Source organism: Leopardus geoffroyi, chromosome C3 (genome assembly GCF_018350155.1).
Source record: "Leopardus geoffroyi isolate Oge1 chromosome C3, O.geoffroyi_Oge1_pat1.0, whole genome shotgun sequence".
NCBI classification, from domain to species: domain Eukaryota; kingdom Metazoa; phylum Chordata; class Mammalia; order Carnivora; family Felidae; genus Leopardus; species Leopardus geoffroyi.
The window spans coordinates 27,824,143-27,846,382 of record NC_059338.1 but is presented as its reverse complement, the minus strand read 5'-3'; the positions used below and the strand labels follow the sequence as shown (position 1 = coordinate 27,846,382).

The following is a 22,240-nucleotide window of genomic DNA, read 5'->3' as shown; positions in this document are numbered from 1 at the left end:
GAGAGCAAGAGAGAGAGAGAGAATCCCAAGCAGGCTCCTCACTGTCAGTGCAGAGCCTGATGTGGGGCCCAGACCATGAGATCGTGACCTGAGCCAAAACCAAGAGTCGGACGTTTAACTGACTGAGCCACCCAGGTGCCCCTGGGATGTTTTAAGGCAGGCCCTGAGCAGGAAGAATGGGGTGGGGAAAACACCTGGCAGGGGGTAGAGAGTACTTGGGGAGAAGGGCAGTGGTGATGGCAGTTCTGCTCCGAGGTGAGAGGTCCAGGGCTAGGCTTCGTTGGTACTGAGGCCCTGATCCCCCAAAGGGCACCCTGGCACTGGGGGATGTGGGGGCCTCAGCAGGCTGCACTGACCCATCCCTGCTTCCAGGCTGAAGAAAGGCATGGCAACATTGAGGAACACCTGCGGCAGCTGGAGGGGCAGCTGGAGGAGAAGAACCAGGAGCTGGCAAGGGTGAGGGCACCGGGCTGGGGCTCTCGGTCCCCCTCCCTGTCCCCAGGGCAGCCTCCCAGGATGGTGGGAGCTGGGAGGGGCCTGGCCAGGGACAGAGCCATAGAGGGGCAGGAGGAGGTGGTCAGGTGAGTGGGCTGGAACTGGGGGGGAATGGATGGCTCCCCGGGAAGGGCCTGGGGTGACCTGGTGCCAGGTGTGCTGGCTATGCAGGTGCGCCAGCGGGAGAAGATGAACGAGGACCACAACAAGCGGCTGTCAGACACCGTCGACCGGCTGCTCAGCGAGTCCAACGAGCGACTGCAGCTGCACCTCAAGGAGCGAATGGCGGCCCTGGAGGAGAAGGTGCGGTGGGACCCCGGCCCGGGTGGGCGGGGCTGCCAGGGCGGGGCGAGGGGTGGGTGTGGGTGGAGCCGGGCGGGCCCCGAGGGGAGGAATCGGGATGTTGAGAGGGTTAGGGGCGGGGCGTGTCCATTCCGCAGACACTAGTGGACTGACCCCAGGGAGGCTGGAGAAAGGAGGAGCGGGAAGGGTGGGGGGGGGGGGGCGGCGGGCTGGCCTGGGGAGGTGGGGCGGGGAGGAGGAAGGTGCGGGGCGGAGTCCCTAGCTCGCAGCTCTTCTCCCCCAGAACACGTTGATCCAGGAGCTGGAGAGCTCCCAGCGGCAGATCGAGGAGCAGCACCATCACAAGGTACCCAGCTGCCGGCCAGCCCCGCCAGCCTGGGAGGGCCGGGCTTGCGGTGAGGAACATGCCTGTGTTTCATGCAGCTGCTCTGACACCCAGCACCACGCTAGTCCGGGCACAGACTATTTCACTGATCCTCGCTAGAGCCCGTCACGGTGGGTGCATCACCACCCACATGTAAAGAAGAAACGGAGGCCATAAGCATAGGGCATAGGGTGGGCAGCAGAGAGGCAGGGCCCAGGGAAAGATTTGGTGGGGCCCTCAAACCTGGTAAGGCAGGAGTCTGGTGATTCTGGGAGGATTAGGCACTGTGCCTGCCTCAGCAATGTCTGTGAGGTCTGGGCGGGCACCGGGCGCCCCTCTGCTGTCCAGCCTCCATTGCCATGCGTTTGTGTGGTGGTGAGGGCTCAGCAGGCCTATTCCGGTAGAATCCTTAGCCAAGACAGACCCTCTTCCGGCCCTGCCCCTCTGCCTGCCCACTGCCGACCTTTCTGCTCCCTTTCCAGTTGGACCTCTTCTCTTGGTGTCATCTGTGAGCCTGGCCGGGGGCCCCTGGCTTTGGACTTTGCAGTACATTCTTCTGCTTCTCCCCAACTCTGCTGTCCTCTCTGTCCCTCTCTCCCCTCTCCGCCCCTCCCTGGTCCCACCCCCACCCCGGGTCTGCCTGGCACAGGGCCGCCTGTCTGAAGAGATTGAGAAGCTGCGCCAAGAGGTGGACCAGCTGAAGGGTCGAGGGGGGCCGTTTGTGGATGGCATCCACTCCAGGTACTGGAGCGCGGGAGGCTGGGCGTGCTGGGATGGGGTCCTGGATGGACCCTGAGGAAGGAGACTTCCTCCCACCAAAAGACCGCCCAGGACCTCAGGGGTCCTCCTCCTATCCAGGGTGGGACACTGAGGCTCCAAGAACTTGGTCAAAGTCACCTAGCTCACTTGGGCAGCTTAGAAGGAGCACCTGTCCTCTGAGCTGAGGGATGCTGAGGGGCAAGTAAAGACAGGATACTCCTTCCCCAGTGCCACGGGACACAGGCCATGCTGTTTTCCTTGACAGAGGGCATGATGCCCTTGCAAGGGGTCTGCTGAGTTACATGCTCACCCATGTCCCACAGGACTTGCTCATGGCGAATGTCTGGCTCATTCTAGTTCTTTTGAGTCACCATCTTTAGGGCTCTGGAGGATTGTTGTTTGAGAGTTAAGGACCGCCTAGGTTCAGGTAGCAGGCAGGGGGCAGAAAGGCAGCTTGAGAGACTGAAGTGAGGCATTAAGGACTTCCTTACTGTTGGAAGTTGAGATGCCATGTCCATGGTTGGTGACATCCCTTTTTCCAAAAACATTTGAAGAGATGGTGAGTGGAGCTTTCTACCTAGTGTTTGAATTAGGTCCACGTTTTAGGAAACTACTGGATTCCCCCCCCCACACACACACACATTTTGCGAAGTCATTGACATTGAACTCAGACCTCAATCCTGCCCCTACTTCTCTGCCCAGAGAGGCAAGGTGAAGACTGCAGATACTAGTAGGTGATGCCACTTGAGGTTCATGGCTCCTGGCTGTTTTCTTTCCAAACCAAAGTGTCACAGAAGAGAGTCTCAGAGGTCGTGCTCTTGCCATATCAGGGAGATGGGGATCAGCTTCCCTGAAGGAAATGGGTACATGCATATATATGTGTGGAGGGGTAGGGTTTGAGTTAGGGAAAGGGACGTTGAATTTGAAGAAGAGAAGCCTGTGGCTGTCTGGAATAGTAGAGATGTAAGTACCATCTTCAAGTTCATCAGAAATTGTTGTATAGGAGTATGGAGAGAAGCAGGGAGTGGAAACAGGAAATAGTAGGTGGGATTCCTCTGATTTCTTCCTTCCCATAGGTTTCTCAGAAGAGACCCCCCCCTCCCCCATAAATAAGACATGACTTAGAGTATACCAAGCCATTTGCCACTGCTTGCTTTCCTTAATGGTTGGGAATTCTTGGCTTTGACCGTAGAAATACAGGACCCATCATGGAATTGGGACTGAACTGCAGGGGAGGAGAGGGAGATAAGCAGAAACTCCCTTTTCCCTGCAGCTACCTTGTACAATCCGCTGTAGGCTTGCCCTGTCCCTTTGCCCTGGGCCCCCTCAAGGCTTCCAAATTGGGAAGGCATAGGGAAGAAGCGTCACTAGGGAAGGCTTCCAGACATTCCAGAGCATCATAACTGGGATTCTAAAATCTCAGAGTTGAAATAGACCTTTGGGGCATCTCTAGCCCATGTCTCTGATATGGTATCAGGGTGTCCTGAAGTTTCCTGGGGGTAGGAAATATACCTGGGTTGAATTTTGGCTAGGGACTCTTCCAGATTATGGGGAAACCCAAGGAATGTTGCTTAGGAGAAAGCGAAGAAACAAAGGCCCTCAGGATTAAAAGGACTTTTAGAGATCCTTCCTTCCAAAGTCTCTCAATGCCGGGAGCTCTCCCACACCATTCTTGTCAGGGCCCGAGAGCTGCTGCTTGAATAACTCGTTGATGGAGAGCTCAGCTTTTTAAATTTTTGTTTAATGTTTATTTATGTTTGAGAGATAGCCTGTGTGCGAATGAGCGGGGGAGGGGCAGAGAGCGAGGGAGACAGAGGATCCCAAGAGGACTCTGCACTGATAGCACGGAGCCCGATGCGGGGCTTGAACAAACTGTGATATTGTGACCTGAGCTGAAGTCAGATGCTTAACCAACGGAGCCACCCAGGCGCCCCACCCCACTCCACCTCAAACATTTTTTTAAAAAATGTTAATTTTTGAGAGAGAGAGACAGACAGACAGCTTTTCTAAAGCCACCAGATGCATCCCAAGCCAAATTTTACCATTCGTAGGTGCTTCTTATATTTTCTTTAAAAAAATTTTTTTGAATGTTCATTTATTTTTGAGAGAGAGAGGCAGAGCGTGAGCCGGGGAGGGGCACAGAGAGTGGGAGACACAGAATCCGAAGCAGGCTCCAGGCTCTGAGCTGTCAGCACAGAGCCCGACGTGGGGCTCGAACCACAAACTGTGAGATCATGACCTGAGCCTAAGTCGGACGCTTAACTGACTGAGCCACCCAGGTGCACCCAAGATGCTTCTTATGTTAAATGGAAAGCTGCCTCCCTAGAACTTTCTCCCCTGGACCATTCTGATCCCTGGGGCACCAGAGAATAAATCGAATCTTGTTTACATGGCAGTCCTTAAACCATTTACAATAGCTCTATGCCTGCTAAGACTTCTCTTTGCCAAACTGAAGATCCTTTAACCCTTTGGACCTAGCGGGTGTGAGCCGGGGCACTCAGTCTTCAGGGCTGGCCTTTTCTCCCCCTGAACACTCAAGGTCGCATATGGGCAGTGCAGCGGACGTACGATTCTCCTTGAGCACAACCACCCACGCGCCCTCAGGTCTGCATCGCCGCTACTCGGCACTGCGGGAGGAGTCTGCCAAGGTGAGGGGTGGAGGGGTGAGTGTGGAGGGGTCTCCCCAGGGAGCTTGGGGTCAGTTCAGCCGCGTGCCTGGCTCCAGTTTCACAGACGGCTGGCGTGCGGTGCAAATCCTCCCCCTCCCGTCCCCCCGTGTGGACAACAGCTGCAGCCGGGGTTGGGGCCACTGTCAGCTGCAACAGCTGTGCCCCCTCACTTTGGCCTCCTGGTGGGCAAGCGGTAGGGGCTGGCGGGCGGCCAGCCAGTCCCTGAGGCCCCACTGAAGTGTGTGCACGTGTGCCTGGGCGTGCAGGCGTGTGTTTCTAGTGGTCGGGGTGGGAGATGCAGGGGCGAGACGGAATTGGCAAGCTTTCTGGAACAAAAGCTGTGGTTTGTGGGGGAGTTGAGGGAGGGATGGCAGGTTAACTGGCCCTGGGGATGGCACCTGAAGTTTTCTGAGAAGCAGCTTCAAGTTCATGCTGAGACTGCCTGGGGAACTGGGGCGGGCGGAGGGGACAAGAAAGATAGGGGCAGAAAAGGACCAACTTCCTCTTTTTTGGGGGGCAATGTGATTCTGTCTTAACCCCATAATGGTTAAGCGTGCTTTGTCTTGAGCCCGGGCCCTCTACCTGCGCCGAGGCACTACAACATACATGTAGAGAAGTGGGGAACTCCTAGCCTGATAGGGGAAGGTTCATCTCTGCCCTTAGGAAAGCCCTAGTCTGATGGAATCGCAGCCTGAACGAAGGCTTCTCATTCTCTCTCCCCTCACCCTTTGCTCTTTCTGTTTTTAAGAACACAGCAGGTGCCCAGGAGCTAGAAAGGAACCCTAAGGGGAACCTTGGGGGGTTGGGTCCCAGAGGATGGGGTTAGGGCACCTCTCTGTCTCTGGTCCCTTTCCTTTTCTTCTCCTGCTCTTCTGGCTCATTCAGTTCTGTGCTCTTCCTTCTTCCACACCTTTGTCCACCGACGAGGTTTGCAGGTGACTTCTGAGAAGCCACCACCTCTCAGGGTTGACTACAGGGCCCTGTGATGTGCTGAAACTCTGGGAGACACAAGGCAGTCAGGACTGCTTGGTTTCTCTTGTCTCCTGGGTCTGGTTACTCTTGGAGAGTTTGTGTTAATAGAAAGGGATAGCCTGCATACGGTGCTTACTTTGTGTCAGACACTGTGCTAAGTGCCTCACATGCATTTCCTCACTCAGTTCTCGTAATTACTTGCAAAGTAGGTTCTACTACTATCCCTGTTGTACAGACGAAGAAACTGAGGCACAGAGAGGTGACACAGCTTTACCACAGTTGCCCGGCAGGTTTCAAAGCAAGGCAGTCTCTCTCTGGAATCTGTGCCTAACCACTCTGCCACTCTGGCTCCTTGAATTGGAGTATTACGTCTTAGACTTTAACAGGCACATAAATCACCTGGGAATCTGGTTAAAATGCAGACTCTGAATCATGAAGGCCGGGGGCGGGGCCCGAGATTTTGCACTTCTAACAAGTCCCCCGGAGATGCCAGTGCTGCTGGTACAGGTGGGGAGGGTCCTGCTCCTCAGCCCGTCTGTTGTGTCTTATTACTACCCTTCTCCCCTCCTTTGCTAAGGGCTGGGAGCCCTCTCCACTGCCTGGGGTGCTGGCGCCCACAGCCACCCCTGCCTTTGACAGCGACCCTGAGATCTCCGACGTGGATGAGGATGAGCCAGGGGGTCTGGTGGGCTCCGTGGATGTTGTCTCTCCCAGCGGCCACTCGGACGCCCAGACCCTGGCCATGATGCTCCAGGAGCAGCTGGATGCCATCAACGAGGAGATCAGGTTAGGGCAGGGGTGGAGGGTCTGGGAGGTACCTTGAAGGACAGGGGCCCCTTTGGGTTTGGGCCCTGCAGGAAAAATTCTTCATGTATTTGCTTGTCTCCAACAGCTGTACCTTCGAGTGCTTGGTCTAGGGACTCTGTGTGTGTGTGTGTGTGTGTGTGGGGGGGGGGTGTCTCAGGCCCACTACTGGACGGAGAGGGGTGGGGTCTCAGACTGACTTCTCAGACTTCATTTCCCCTCCTAGGGCTTGGGAGGCTGTGTTCCTGCAGCTAAATGTCATCGCTAAGAGCCTAGCTCGCACTTACTGAGGTCACCTCAGGGTGAGAGCTTTGTATAAATGCTGCTGTCAGTCTCACTAGCCTCCGGGGGAAGCAGCATTATTTCCATGTTACAGACAAGGGAACGGAAACCAGACAGGTTAAGTGATTTGCCCAAAGCCACAGAGTAAGTGGCAGAACCAGGATTCAAACTCAGGTCTACACTCAGTGCACTGTAGCATGTCTTCCATCCCTAACAAGACATCAAGTGGAAACCAGTGGCGGGGAAAGTTACCAAGCCCTGTACTTTACCCTGCCTTTGTAGGGGGGCTGTTAATGTTTATCACCAACGGCAAGGGAGAATCTGAGCCCGAGTGCATCAGAGCTTTAGAGGGCTATCAGGGGCATCTGGTTCCGTGGTTCCCACACTTTTGGATTTCACAGACCAGTTAAAAGGAAAACATCATAACACACACACACACACACACACACACACACACACACACACAGGGCCGCCAACTTTTATTCTGCAGAGGCAATCAGGAATGGTAGCTGCTGTTTCCTATCACAACTATTGTACAAAAGAAAGGGCGTTTTAACATTCCCTAGTGTCAGAAGACACTCTCAGGATAAAGACAAGCCCTGCTCCCGGAGGACAGAAGGCATGTTACGTCATCGCGCGTGTGTGAGAGTGCGCACGCGCTCCCCTTCCCCCGGCCCTCCCCCCTCCCATGGTCATCAGTTTTCTCATTTTTCTGTCTAACAGGGAAAACTCCTTCGGGGTCATTGTCAGTTAAAGGACAATGGGTTTGGGGAAGGACGTGGGTTTGGGAACTGCTGGCTTGGACCCCTCCTGGCGTTGGGGATATGGGGAAACTGAGGCCGGAGAGCCTGACTCAGGGTTGCCCGCATAGTTAGTGGTAGGTCAAGAATTCTGCCTCCCAGGATGGCTTGTATGCCACTGACTACATGCCTCCTTTTCCCACAGCTTCTTTTGGTAGACTGGGGAGTTTTGTTACGTGAGGCCAGCTGACGAGAGACGCAGAGAGAGGGAGAGAGAGAGCGATGTTTCTGAGCTGCGGTGGGCAGGGCCGGCTGTGTCGGTGAGGCCATGCCAGACACAGCGTGGCTCCCCCACCCCAGGCATGGCCTTCTGCCCGGGGTCCCAGGGTGGTGAGCGCGGACGCTGCCGCCACCGGCCTCCTGCTGGGCCTCGGAGGGGCCAACTCAGGGTCTGGTTTCCCCAGGATGATCCAGGAAGAGAAGGAGTCCACAGAGCTCCGTGCCGAGGAGATTGAGACTCGAGTGACCAGTGGCAGCATGGAGGCCCTAAACCTGACCCAGCTGCGCAAACGCGGTTCTATCCCCACCTCTCTGACCGCCCTGTCCCTGGCCAGCGCGTCCCCTCCGCTCAGCGGCCGCTCCACACCCAAGCTCACCTCCCGCAGTGCAGCCCAGGACCTGGACCGCATGGGGGTCATGACCCTGGTGAGAGTCTTGGGGCAGTTGATGAGCGGCCCTGTCATGGCCGGGCTCTGCGTTGGGGGCTGGCCGAGGGGAGCTGCTAAGGCAGGGGAGGGCTCCCTCCCTCTCAGTTGGGGCTGGCATCTTCTTCCCATGATGTATGCAGACCCCGGCCTGTCAGGCCACCAACATGTCCTTCTGGGTTTGGAAAGGGCCTGTCATATCTTCCTGAACCCTCTCTCTTGGATAAGCACAGAATGCGTAAGAAACTCACCCCCTGCCCATACCTCTCCCTTTCTTCCAGGGGTGGCCCTGACTTATTTCATCAGGCCAGCTTTTTTTCTGCTCTCGTATTCTCTCAAGGCCTGTGTGAGGCACTGAATCCTATCTTCTCATCCTAAGACCACCAGGTTCCCCTTGGGGTTGACTTTCAGGCATCCAGAGGGTGATTCTGAGCTCACCCTTCACTCTCTCTTCCAGCCCAGTGACTTAAGAAAGCATAGGAGGAAGCTGCTGGTGAGTGCTGCCTGAGGACCCAGGTACTAACGGGTTAATTCTCCCAGGCCCTTCCCTTTCGGCCTCTCTCCCCTGGGCCCCTGAGTCTGAGTCTGGGCTCAGAGAGGCCCCAGGCCTTCCCATTGCGCTTCTCCAAGCTCCTCTGCCTTGTCCGGGCTGGGTAGGCAGGCCCCAGATCTCTCCCTCTATCCCCTGACGGCTTCACTGTCTGTTCAGTCGCCAGTGTCTCGGGAAGAGAACCGGGAGGATAAAGCCACCATAAAATGTGAGACTTCTCCTCCTTCCTCACCCAGGACGCTGCGGCTAGAGAAGCTTGGCCACCCAGCCCTGAGCCAGGAAGAAGGCAAAAGGTAAGTGGCACGGGCCCCACCTTGAGTCTCTCTACCGCCATGGTCATGTCCTCCCTGTTTCAAGAGAACATCTCACTTCTCTTTGAAATGCCATCATGGAAGGACATTCCCACATCTCCTTTGGTCACCTGCTCTGATCATACCCGCCCCCCACCTCCAACCTCCTGTTAAGTTCTCCTGAGGTCTAACGTCCCTGACTCCTGCTATAATTAAAGTATGTTTCTTTTCATTCCACCCGCTCCTGGCTGTCATCCTGTAGTGCTTTGGAGGATCAGGGCAGCAACCCCAGCAGCAGCAACAGCAGCCAGGACTCCTTGCACAAGGGTGCCAAGCGCAAGGGCATCAAGTCGTCCATCGGCCGCCTGTTCGGGAAGAAGGAGAAGGGCCGGCTAATCCAGCTGAGCCGAGATGGAGCCACGGGCCATGGTTTCTGTCCACTTCCTAGCGAACGGGTGCAAGTAGAAGGGCCAGAGCAGGAGGGTGTACTCAGATCCAGCCTTCTCCCCCTGCCTCCCGGGGGCCAGTGGGTGGAAGGCACAGCCAGGCAGATTTCGGCTCCAGAGAGCAGCGGTTTTCCATGAGATCTGTTCCGTGAGAGCCCCGGGCTGCCTCGGGGGGTGCTAGCTCCTGCCACAGAAGCTCCAGGCTGCAGGGAGGGAGGTATTTATTTGGAGTGATGTGGAAGGGATTCCTGTCTGGAGAGAGAGATCGGCCCTCTGAGGTTTCTTTCAGTTTGGAGGTTTTCGGGTGTTCTCAGGGCCTTCGGGAAGAATTTCTTGGTTCTTTCTTTAGGAGAGTCAGTTCGTGATTAGAACTTATTTCTAGTATACCTGACCCTCGGACGCAACGTATCGTAATGCCTCATTATGGCTTCGTAGACCTTATATTCGCGTAAACGCTTGGGAAAGAGCATTACTACCTCTGTGCTAATATAAAAAGTTCTCGTACATGCTTGGCACATGGTAGGTACACAATAAATGTCAGCTATCTTCCTTTGCTTCTTCCCGCCCCCTCTCCTGCTTTCTGTCATCTTTTCAGTCATTTTTTTCAACAGACATTTATTAACTGCTATATACAAGGCTTAGTGTTGGGTGTTGGAGCAGTAGGCCATTCCTTCAAGGAGCTCAGTGTCTAGTGGAAAGGAAATAATAAAGAGATGATTCCAAAATAGTGTAATGATAGCGATATGCTTAGGGTGCTTCTGGAACTCAGAACTCAGCCATGGAGTGGTAGGGACGCCAGCAGTGGCTTCCTCTGCTAGGTAACAGCTGGGCTGAAGCTTGAAGGCGGAGTAGGAATTAGCCCAGCTAAGAAGAATTGTATGTGAGGAAACCGGGGATCTGGGAAAGGCAGCTTCTGGGTGCAAGAGCTTTGTTTGCAAAGGAGTCTTTTCAAAGTGGGAAGAAAGGGGTGGGAGGAGTGGAGGAGATGGCTTTGGATCCTAGGCTGGGGCCAGCTCATAAGGGCCTTGAGAAGTTCCCCCAAGGCCACGGGAGCATTGACATCCCCCTGGGAGCATTGACATATGCGTGCAAGGGGACCCGATCAACTAGAAGAAAGGAACCTTTGAACCCAAAGGCATAATTAGACCTTGCACCTCAGGGAAGGTGTGAATCAGAACATGGTGTGAATCAGAACATAGCTAGCTGGGTGAGGAGGAGGAGGAGGAGGAGGAAAGGTGGGCACCTGTCCCCTGGGAGGGGATTGAGGTGGAGCACCCTGCCCCCAGCCCACAGGGGTGCAGGGAGTCGTGGAGCTGACCACAGATGGGGCTGGGAGGGAGCCGAGAAAGTCTGATCTGTGCGAAGTCTCATGGTTTTCTACGCTCCCCGCGCCCCAGTGGCATCTAAGACAGCATCTCACCTCGTTTTCTGGATTATCCACACCTACTGCTATCTGTGCTGTATGGAGTGACCAGAACTTCATGAATTCTAAGATGTTGCCCCCGCCGTGAACTCTGTGGGTTTTGGCATCTGTTCAGGAGATCCTTATAGAAGAAGACAGAGCTGGAATGTTCCCCTTTGTGGTTTGTGCAAGTGTGCCCCTGAGAAAGAGGCCGAGAGGCACATCTCTTAGTGTGCCCATTTCCCCGCCCCAACTAGATGAGGATAATCCTCTGAGCCCGTAGCCCGCCTTGTGGCTGGCTCTCGGGGTTTCCTTTGCACCTCGGTTCGGAGGAGGGACAAGTTCTGTCTAGGATTTTGCTGGTGTAAGGGTGTGGCAACTTTGGTCCATTGGGCTGGAAAACGCCTCCAGGGCTGAGGCTCCCAGGGCAGACAGTCTGGGCTGGGTGACCCATTTGATGGCCACTGTGGGGCTGCCTGGATGTAGGGACATTGGGCAGAGGCTCCAGGAATAGTGGATGGTCCCGTCAGGCCTCCGGGGTTGTTATACACTGAGGTTGTTATACATCTGCTGGTCTGCTCCCCAATCCTGGCCCAGGCCAAGGGAGGAGAAGGAGAGGGACTGGCTGACATGCCACATCTTCCCTTCCAGTTATGCTGACAGACTCCGAGCTTGGTCTGCAGGAGCCCATGGTGCCTGCCAAGCTGGGGACCCAGGCAGAGAAGGACCGGCGGCTGAAGAAGAAGTAAGAGCCACAGGCCAGGTTCTGCCAGGATGGCACTCAACCCTTCACCCACTTGGCCTGTCATGGGACTGAGCCCAGACAGCCAGAGCGTGGCAAGGCCCTTTCTGAACTGAGTTGGCCTGGTCCACACGGGCACATCAGGGGCTGGGAGGTGGTTCTTAGGACAACATGCCCGGGGAAGGAGGCTGGGGGGTGGGCAGTGGGAGAGTGACCCTGGCCCTGTGGATCTCTCGCAGAGCAGACCGCAATGCCTATGGGTCAGGCCCTGTGCAAGCAAGGAAGAGCCTCCCCTTGTCATGTGGGGATGGAGGGGACTTCCTCCCCCGTGTCTTGGCATCATACTGCTTCAGGCATGGAGCAGGGATGACAGTCCAGTGGTGGGGAGTAGGGTTGTGGGAGTCCCACTCAGCACAGCCATGGTCTCAGGAGTAAGCATGCTTGAGAGACAGGGAAAGACTAGTGAGTCTATTGTTCCTCTTCCCACAAGACACCAGCTGCTTGAAGACGCCCGCAGGAAAGGAATGCCCTTTGCCCAGTGGGATGGCCCTACTGTGGTCTCCTGGCTGGAGGTAAGTCTGGGCAAAGGAAGTCTACTCAGAGGACCGGTGGGAAGGGTACGTGGGGTGGGACAAGGATTCCTCTGTAGGTAGAGGGGTGGTGTCCCTAGAATTTTCCCATCCCGTCTCTCCCCTGCCAAGTGCACATGTGCCACACCTAGAATTTAGCCCCGCTCCCTTCCAGTTACCTTGGAGGGCAGAACTGATGCCACTTAACTGCTGTTGCCTCGCAGGTAGGTGGGTTTGGACAAGGGGCGCTAAGGGTCACCGAGCCATAGGCTTCCACAGGCAATTTGACTCTTCCCATAGGCCGTCCCCAGGAGCTAATCACCCATACGATGTTGGGAAAATCTCACATTCTCAGGCCTCAGATTTTCCATCTGTAAAATGGGGAAGAGAGGCATTTGGGGATGGTCATCTCCACGTTTCTAAGTTCTTCTGCTCTGTGTTTGCTCTTTTGAGTCCGCGGAGGAGGCCTGGCCCTACCACCTTGGTATGGTCAAGCTCGTGGCAGCAGGGCCCAGATCTTGGGGGAAGGAGCTGAATTTACCCCCTGTGCCCGTATCTGCAGCTCTGGGTGGGGATGCCTGCTTGGTACGTGGCCGCCTGCCGGGCCAACGTCAAGAGCGGTGCCATCATGTCGGCCCTGTCGGACACAGAGATCCAACGGGAGATTGGCATCAGCAATGCCCTGCACCGGCTCAAGCTCCGGCTGGCCATCCAGGAGATGGTGTCGCTGACCAGCCCCTCCGCCCCGCCCACCTCCAGGACTGTGAGTGGCCTCTCCCTCACCCAGGATGTTTTTGGACAGCCCTGGAGTAGTATTTGGAAAGTTTCCCGTTGGTCTTTGGGAAGCTAGTAACTTGATTCCTGCCCCTTCCGGTCCCCTCGGGGCTCCACCTGGTCTCCAGGAGGGGCTGACGTTGATTCCAGGAGGATCCCAGCAGCCTGGTTCTCTGCCCTACTGTGCCAACAACCGCACATCTCCGGGCAGAGTTTCCAGGACAGGGCTTCTGGGGTTCTGTGTTGTTGCCAGATTCAGGGAGGCAGAGGGGATAGGGCATTTGTGAATTCTGTCCTGGTCCTCCAACCTCTCCACAAGAACACAGACTACTCCATGGACCCTCAGGCTAATACTAGCTGTCTCTTTGATTGGCATCAGCCGGCTTTCCAGATCTGCCCCATTCATTCATATTCCTTCAGGAAACATCCGTTGAGCATTTCTTGGTCCCAGACACTGTGTTGAGCAGTGCGGATACAGTCATAGAGGGAGTTGCTCTGAACCAGACAGTATGCAGGGCTCGGGGCTGGGCCCGTGGGAGGACTCAGGGGAAGGGATGTGTGTCCTTGCCCTTGGGGTTCCCGGCCTCAAGGGGATCTCGGGGACCCACACCTGGGACCAGCTAGGTTTCCTCTCTGCCTGCAGTCTTCCGGAAATGTCTGGGTCACCCATGAAGAGATGGAAACTCTGGCAACACCCACTAAAACAGTGAGTCTGGCCCTGGGCCCTGGGCCTGGGCTGAGGGCTGATGACCCCCATGAGGATGAGGGGAAGGTTTGGGGAGTCAGAGAGGGTTGCAGTCGATCTAATATGAGATTGGTATCCCTGATGTATGTCGGATTCTGTTCTCAGGGTGGCGGGTTGGGAGAAAGAGGTGGGAATGGGAAGAGTTGGCGTGTGTGGGGGGATCCATCTCTGGGGGGGTCTCCAAGGCCAGTGGGGAAGAGCTGGCCATGGGAGCAGTCTGCCCTGCTGTGGGCCTGAAGTCGGAGTCCTTTCCCTTGTGCTGATCCTTGGTGGAGGGACGGGGAGTGGGAGAGCCTGGCCCCTTGCGGGGCTGCGAGCCAAGCTGGGGAGGTGTGGAAACGTGTTTTTGCCACACACACATTCGCTCCCCCCTCACTGCAAACACAGGCACATGTGCCAGCCTTGTGTTCTCGCTTGGTCCTCCCAACAAGCTCTCCCTAGTCACCCTCCTAGCCACTGGTGCGTCTGCTCCCTCTTCTCGATGGGGCCTGGGGTGGACGCTTCCAGGTTTCTTGACTTTGCCTGTTTCCCCTGACACGCTGCACATCGTTCCCGCTAGGACAGTGAGGAGGGCAGCTGGGCTCAGGTAAGACCCCCTTCCCTGTCCAGAGCCACCTCCCAGGAGTTCAGGACAGATTTTTTTCCCAACAGGCTGTCTGCCCGACAGGACGCCCTGAGTCCCAGTCTATTTATGTCCCTCTTCGCATGAAAAGCCCTGGACAGGTTTTCTCCTGCCGCTAAAGCACCCTCCCTCCTCATTGCCCTCTAGCTTCTGGTTTCTCCGGATGGCAGGTGGGGAGCCTTGGAGGCCCCCAGCATGCCTGCATCTTCCCCTCTCTTCCCAGGAACCATGAGACCGAGATTGGTACCAACCCTTTTCCTCACCCCATCCCTTTCAGAGGGCACAGCCGTGAGCTGGGCAAAGGCCTTTTACTCATTCACTCAGTGGGCAAATATTTATTGAGCAGCCGCTAGGTATCAGGGGCCTTTCTAAGCTCTCTGGATACAGAAGTGGACAAACTAAGCCCCACAGAACTTATATTCTAGGAGAGAGATAGGCGAGCACTGTGTCACACGGGTCCACGTGCCGTGAAACAGCACAGGGAAAGCCAGAAACCAGGGCCTGGACAGATCGTCGTGTACATTCACCCAGTAAAACAGCAGGGGAGATGGATGAATTTTAGAAATACAACGTCAAGTGAAAAGTCTAAGTCCCAAAAGAGTCATAGAATTTTATACTAAAACTCCAAAACAAGCAAACTTAATAATACGTTTGTTAGAGAAATATGCATTGGTGATTATAAGGACTGTAAAAAATGTTTTTCAAGCAAGGGAATGATAGAAAACTCTAGACGGGCAGTTACCTCTAGACGGGCGGCAGGGGACAGGACGGGGAAGGAGAGCGTAAGGTGGACACAACCGGCTGGTGTTGTCCATCAATGTTAACTTCATTTATTGATGCTTAACGGCGAACGTTTGCTACATTTATTTTTGTGTGTATAACCGTTTCATTTTCAAAGATAAGTTTTTCAGCCTAAAAAAATCAAGTAGGGTAAGGAAACCATGATGGAGGATTGCTGTTTACCCAGTCTTTCTAAGGATAGGTGGTCAGGGAAGTCCCTGCTGTCGGCGGGAGGTGACAACCAGAGCAGGTGGGGAGGGTCAGGGGGGCGTGGAGGGTGCTTGGGAAACAGGGGTTCTGGAGAATTCCTGGAGTGGACACCAGGCCTCAGAGAACTGAGTGCTGGCTGTTCAGACGCTATTCATCAGCCTGTAGCTTTTGACGTCGTGAGTCAGTACGTAACTCCCCTGTAGATGCGTGAGCCAGTTTCCCAAGTGACATTGGCTCTTTTCTTGCTGTTCTGCGGGTCCTCTGTAACTTGGCCTGTCCCCTGGACGCAGTGGGCTTGAGGCTGACCGAGCAGCAGGAAGGCAGGTCTGCCACACAATACCGCAAATGCATTCCTGGGTCGACAGGAAGGACTTCATATTATCTGCTGCCTGGATAGTTGCTTCTGTTCATTAATGTAGATAAGTGATCCACGAAGGGAACCGTATCATTCTGAGATCTTACGAAGTTCCATTTAAAACCCCCACCTCCTCCCACGCCCAGCTTCTTGGCGAAAATAACCCGCCGTGGAGGATGGAGTGACGTTCCTCTCGAGCAGCTACGCCAGCCGCGGTCCGCTAGCACTGCCTTCCTCCCCGGTAGCTCCTCTACCTTGTTCCCCCAGACCCTGGCCTATGGGGACATGAACCACGAGTGGATTGGGAACGAATGGCTCCCCAGCCTGGGGCTCCCCCAGTACCGCAGCTACTTCATGGAGTGCCTGGTGGATGCTCGCATGCTGGACCACCTCACCAAGAAGGACCTGCGGGTCCACCTGAAGATGGTGGACAGCTTCCACCGGTGAGCAAGGCTGGAGCCCCGCACGGGTCTCCCCCAGCCCCGGGGGTCTGTCTCCCGCAACGCACGTGCCTCCAAGCGGCCTGTCCGGGCGCCCGCAGGTCTCCCCCTTGCGAAAGCCGGGTCCTTGTCTCGTCCTGCAGCTCGAGGGAGGGTTCTGCCCTCTCACCTCCTGCCCTTAAGACACAGAAAGTCATTTTTCCTTCGCTTCACTTTCTGGGAGATTTCCCCTCCGAGGTCTGAATTCCATTCCTTCGGGCTTGCCGAGTTCTCTCTGTTCACCCTGGGGAGGCTCCAGCCGAAACCAGTGTCCAGCTTGGGTGTCTAAGAGGAAGGGTCTTTCTGAGCCCTTGTCCTGCCTGCCTCCCAGGTCTGAGCTTCTCAGCTCAGCCCACGCCCTTTTGTACAGGATGCCATCCAGTTCTCTCCTCCCCCTCGCGGACAAGGTCTTCTGTTCAAAAGTGTCTGCGGTGGAGGTCTCCAACTGGCAGCCCGTGGGCAGCATTTGGCCCACAGATGTGTTTTGTTTGGCTGACACGGTATTTTAAAGATTATGAGTTTAGTTGCCAGTATTCAAACACTAGGAGATTTTACACAAAATTCTGGATGTCTGGCTTCTCTTAAAAAAAAAAATTGGAAGATGTGTTGACACATTCCAGCATGGGGACAGCCCCTCTGAGACAGGTAGGCGTAGTCTCCAGGTCCTGCTTCACTCATCGCATAGTGATGCGTGCTTGACCCCAGTAGGCACTTGGGGTGGGGAGCAAGGTGGGTGCTGATGTTCCAGGGGTCGACGGTAGTTAGGGAGTCCTTTTAACGTCTAGCTTCAAATCACACAGGTCGCTGTTTGAGGCAGGTTCTTGGTCTTTTACCATTAATTAATGCCTACGCCACCCCGCAGGAGAGGTGTGACCCCATCTCACATGTTCTGAGTGCCACGCAGCTGGAGAGTGGCTCAGCTGGCGTTCCAACCCAGGCGAATGAGAGGGTAATGGGACGAACGCTGGAGCTGGGGGCGTGTGGCTTTACTAGCTTCTCATGGGGCTCCTTGGATGTCCCTTGGTCTCTCTGACTCATAAACCATGGAAGGTTAAATGCATAAGGGATCTAGTTAGCCTCCCTATTTTGTGGGTGAGGAAACTGAGGCACAGGAAGGAGCATCAGGCATGACAGCTGAGTGTATGTCTCCCGACACTGAGTCCGGCCTTCTTGCCACCAGGCTGCAGAGCCTTTGATGCTAGAACTCTCTACTGTGACCTCCCTCACCATCCCCCCACCCCTTCTCAGGGCTGAAAGGGAATCTTCTGTCTCAGTGGGTCCGGGAGGCTGCCAGGCCTGGCTGCACCTGTCCCCTTGTCAATGACTGACAGGGCTGTGGAGAGAAGGGCCACTGGCCTGCCAGCTGGGATGTCCCTGGGCTGCTGGAGGATCAGTCTGCTCGGCCCCACCCAGCACTATGGAGGTCCTCCTGGGGACCCTCTGCCCAGGCCCCAGGAGAGCCTCGGCCTGCATTCATGCTTCCAGATTCAGCTCCACATCTCGAGTACTTCAAGGGTTCCTAAAGCATTTCCACGCCCTTTACTTCAACTTTGTGTATACCTGCTTTTATTCCACTTAACCTCCCATAAAGCGTGTTCTTACATCTTTCAGAAATTATTTTGAATCATCCTTATTATGATGAGAAAAAGATATTTAAAAACCCTCCTTTTAATGAGGAAAACAAGCCCAATAGAGGTGGAGTATCACCAGGTCACTCAGCCAGGTGGATACAGGATGGGGCCAATATCCTTCCTTCTTCACGCCTAACTCTGAGCGCTTTTCCCTGGAAGCATGGTGTGCTAGTGAGCAGCTTTTCTAGAGAAGCGGCTGTCCTGAGGAGAACCGGCCCACACGGCATCAGTAATGTTCTCCCAGTGGTAGTACCGTTGCTGAGTGCCTGGACGTTCCAGGGGCTGGGCTAAGCCCTTCCACGCACGATCACCTGTGAGGCTCACGGCAGCCCGGCCGGAGAGGCGTGACCTCATCTCACGTGTGCTGAGGGCCACCAGGCCGGGGAGTGGCAGAGCTGGCATTCAAACCCAGGCTGATCTGACTTTAGATTTTTGCTCTTCTGTGAAACAACTTTGAAAGTCCTAGGAACTGGACTGAAAATTATAGCAAGTGGGACTGGAAGGAGACAAAAGGCATTTCTAGTTAGGACGTGTGTGTGCTCCTGCCCCCTCCAGTGGACCCAGGCTTGAGCAATGACTGAGTGCCTTGGGCCAGAAAAGAAGTCCTAGAAGTGGTGTCTCGGAGCTGTGAGGGATTGTTCGAGGCCCCAGGGCTGCCTGGGTATAGCTGAAGGGAGAGAGAAAAAAGGAGCCAGCAGCATAGTTTAATTTCACAAAGCAATGGCCACAAAATAGAGTTTGGAGGGAACGTCTGTTCCTCCGTTTGATAGGCGACAAAACCCAGAGAGGCTGCATGACAAGCAGTGTTCAAGTTAAGGAAGGACCTTACGATAGAAGCTGCCCACGGTGGAAGGAGCTGCCTCAGGAGGCAGTGAGTTCCCTGTCGTCAGAGGTGTTGGGCCCAGGTGTTCATACTATGCAGAAGGATGGTACACAGGTGACACCTGCATGATATAGGAGCTTGGACCAGTGGCCTGGAGGGTCCCTTCTAACCTGCAGACTCGATGGTTCTTGGTCTGGTTTAGTTATTATTTATTGAATGCTTACTATGCACCTGGTACTGTTTAAGTACTTTTAGTACTTTCCGTGAACCATTTCATTCCATTCGTTAAGCATTTATGGTGTTTATTAAGTGCCAGATGCTATTCTAGGGGTTTGAGAAATACCAGTGAACAAAACAGAGTTGCCCTCGTGGAGTTTACATGCTAACTGGGAGGGACAGACAAAGAACCATACGTGTATTGTATATAACGTACGTTAATAGATAAAAACTGCTAGGAAAAAAAATAGACCAAGGTTAGATCAGGATAAGGGGGGGCGGTGTTGGGAATACGGGCTGGGGGTAGTGATGGTGGTGGTGCAGTTTTAAATCAGGTGGACAGGGTGACCGTTGAATTGAGAAGATGACACTTGAGCAAAGACTTCGAGGAGACGGGGTGAGCCACGCAGCAGATCGGGGCAAGAGTGTTCCAGGCACAGGGAACAGCCAGGGCAAAGGCCCTGAGGCACATAGGCCAAGCGTGCCTGCTGTGTTTGAGGAAGAACAGAGATGTCACTGTACAGGGGCACGTCATGTAGCACGTGTAGGTCATTGTAAGGACTCTGAGCGAAATGGGGATACAAAGAAATATTTGTAGGGATCTTTCTGTAGGGTCCTATTTTTATGGGTCAGATATCTGTAGGGTCATTCCAGTGCCTGGGGTGGGAGCGGGGGGGGAATGTTGCTTCTTTGAGAGAACTTTCCTTCCATCAGGCCCACACTCTGGCCAAGAGGGAGGACATAGGGTAGGCAGAGGAGGGAAAGTAGTCTTGGGCTGGATCACACACAAGCCCTGGGAAAAGGAGGAGCATGAGTGGGCCGGGGTGCTCTTTATGCTGGAAGACACAGGCCTGAACATGCTAGGGCCAGTGCTGGATGTAGGACAGATGTGGCAGGAATGTGGCCCCCCTGAGGCTCTGGCTCAGGGGGGGCTATGTACCTGCAGAACCAGTCTTCAGTATGGCATCATGTGTCTGAAGAGGCTGAATTATGACCGAAAGGAGCTGGAGAAAAGACGGGAGGAAAGCCAGCATGAGATCAAGGGTAAGCTTAGCAGGCTCAGCGTGCCTCCTCTGAAAGGCATGGGAGCAGCCTTGGGGGAGCAGATGCCTGCCTCCTGTCCCCTGCCCTGGGCGAGTGGGGGGAGAAGAGGCATTCTGTACCTTAGGGAGCCTCCAAACCTGAGGGAAGCTCAGGTGATGAGGGAGACCTAGTCCATGCCCAAAGGACGTTGTCATCTGGTGGAGAAGAAATAGCCCTACCCGGTCACCTGTAACCCCACCCTACCCCCTGACAATGGCCACCGACTGGACACATGCAGTGAATCCCCTCGGACAGTGCTGTGGACTGGCCTGGGAAAATGCTCATGGACTGTGTTGATCTGGGTGGCATTGGGCAGGAAAGAGAGACAAGTCTTAGATTCTAAGAGGACCATTCCAGCCTGGGGGTAGGGGATGGCCTGGCCAAGGGCTCTGGGGAGAAAGTCAGGAGCCTGCTGGCCTGACCCTTGAGTCCTACAGGCTGGCAGGGATGGAGGGAGGTGGTGCTGGTTCTCTAGGAGCCCAGGTGCCAGGGAGGACAGACAGAAGACAGAAAGCAGGGTAGACTGGAGCTCTGGGTCCAGGGAAGCCGGTTTCCGTCCCTGGAGGGGGTGTGGCCAAACCTGTCTCTTCCTAACCCGTTTTCTTGCCCCGCCCTCCAGATGTGCTGGTCTGGACCAATGACCAGGTGGTTCACTGGGTCCAGTCCATTGGGCTCCGGGATTATGCAGGAAATCTGCAGGAGAGCGGTGTGCATGGTGCCCTGCTGGCCCTGGATGAGAACTTTGACCACAACACGCTGGCCCTGGTCCTCCAGATTCCCACACAGAACACCCAGGTGGGCATCCTTGTCATCAGTCAGTCTTTAAAATTTTTTTTTTTTCAATGTTTATTTATTTTTGGGACAGAGAGAGACAGAGCATGAATGGGGGAGGGGCAGAGAGAGAGGGAGACACAGAATCGGAAACAGGCTCCAGGCTCTGAGCCATCAGCCCAGAGCCTGACGCGGGGCTCTAACTCACGGACCGCGAGATCGTGACCTGGCTGAAGTCGGACGCTTAACCGACTGCGCCACCCAGGCGCCCCAATCAGTCTTAATCTCAGGCTCCCCCTCCGCCGACTCTCCTGCTCACACTCACAGGTTTACAGATTTGTTGGGGGACTGTTCTGGGGCCTGTCTCGGAGGGGATCACAACGTCCTCGCACCTCCAAGTGGTCCCTGTGCATAACCAGGCCACCTAGGGAGCAAACTTCCTTCACATACAGGGCACATCTAGCCCAGGCCCAGAACACGGTGTTAATCCTCTCCCAACCCCATCTTTGCGTTTGACACTCTGTTTTTTATTTAATTAATTAACTAATTAATTAATCTGTTTGTTTACTTAATTATTTATTTATTTTTCATATAATTTATCGTCAAGTTGGCGAACATACAGTGTATATACGGTATGCTCTTGGTTTTGGGGTTAGATTCCCATTGATTCATCGCTCACGTACAACACCCAGTGACGCTTTGTTTTTCCTCACTCTGCTTTTCTGACCTGACTCTTCTTAGAGGAGAAAAGGCCTGAGGGCCGAAGGGATCAGAGAACCGCCCCCCCCCCCCCCCATCTCCTTTGTCTCCTACCCCAGAGATCTGCCCTGGGCTCCCAGGCTTGAGAAAGCTAAATATACCAAATAACACAGCCCAGAGCCTCTCTGCACCAGGCCGTTGTCTCCCTGTCAACAGCTCAAATGATTAGACATCTCCTTAAATTACATTTCACAATTGTTATGGAGCTCTCATCCAAGACGATATCTAAACTCTCTTGGACCTATTTATATGTTTGGCCTTTCTAGCTTCCTGTGGGTAAAGGACTCCAGAAGTACTACCTGTTGTGTTTAGTACTTCCTGATTTTATTTGTCCCAAATTGTGCCCCAGTCAGGCTCCCCCTGGGGAAGGGAACTGCCTCATCCTCATTTACTAGGTTTGGTGAGGCTATGTGTATTTGGCCCGTGCTCACCTTTTGTGATTTCATAAACTCTGATTGTGTTGCCTCGGGGCTCAGGCCTTTGTCTCTCCAGACGGAGTGATCTTAATTCTTTTAGGCTTTCCTCATATAGACTCGCCTCCGTGCCCTGATCGTTTTAGCTGCCCCTGTCTGGACTGGTTGCAGCTGTCAGGCCTCTTGAAATTCAGCCACTGGAGTCGCACAAGCTATTCCGGGAGCAGATGCGTTTTGGCTCGTGCGAGGGTGGGGCTGTGTGGTCTCGTAATGCCGGGTGGCGTGTTGGCCTCTTGGGGATGTTGGCAGCACACAGGGCCAGTGTGTCCCATAGGCTCTCGGCAGTGACCCCCTCTCCCCCCTCCCCCCCCCCCCCCCCCCCCCCCGACCGGTCAGAATGGAGAGGACAGATCCCCTGTTCTCTAAGAAGAGCTGGGATTCCCCTACCCCCCTACGCAGTTTTTCTGTACAGGCCCACCTCCAACCTC

The 22,240-nt window shown here is 54.8% G+C and overlaps 1 protein-coding gene across 12 annotated transcripts in view; it reads left to right on the top strand.

Moving 5' to 3' along the window:
* PPFIA4 (PTPRF interacting protein alpha 4) overlaps positions 1-22,240 on the top strand; it is a 55,207-nt gene that overhangs the window by 21,436 nt on the left and 11,531 nt on the right. For 7 of the 12 annotated variants that reach the window (XM_045456430.1, XM_045456434.1, XM_045456432.1 and 4 more), the window contains exons 10-27: positions 373-456; positions 667-798; positions 1,082-1,144; positions 1,812-1,903; positions 4,461-4,569; positions 6,140-6,348; positions 7,853-8,093; positions 8,550-8,585; positions 8,802-8,935; positions 9,195-9,361; positions 11,432-11,525; positions 12,013-12,094; positions 12,654-12,854; positions 13,509-13,571; positions 14,170-14,196; positions 15,845-16,020; positions 19,673-19,770; positions 20,429-20,604. In XM_045456430.1, the coding sequence (XP_045312386.1) occupies positions 373-456; positions 667-798; positions 1,082-1,144; positions 1,812-1,903; positions 4,461-4,569; positions 6,140-6,348; positions 7,853-8,093; positions 8,550-8,585; positions 8,802-8,935; positions 9,195-9,361; positions 11,432-11,525; positions 12,013-12,094; positions 12,654-12,854; positions 13,509-13,571; positions 14,170-14,196; positions 15,845-16,020; positions 19,673-19,770; positions 20,429-20,604 (2,184 nt within the window). The remainder of the gene's footprint in view (positions 1-372; positions 457-666; positions 799-1,081; positions 1,145-1,811; positions 1,904-4,460; positions 4,570-6,139; positions 6,349-7,852; positions 8,094-8,549; positions 8,586-8,801; positions 8,936-9,194; positions 9,362-11,431; positions 11,526-12,012; positions 12,095-12,653; positions 12,855-13,508; positions 13,572-14,169; positions 14,197-15,844; positions 16,021-19,672; positions 19,771-20,428; positions 20,605-22,240) is intronic. The other 5 variants (XM_045456435.1, XM_045456433.1, XM_045456431.1 and 2 more) reach the window with 3 other exon arrangements.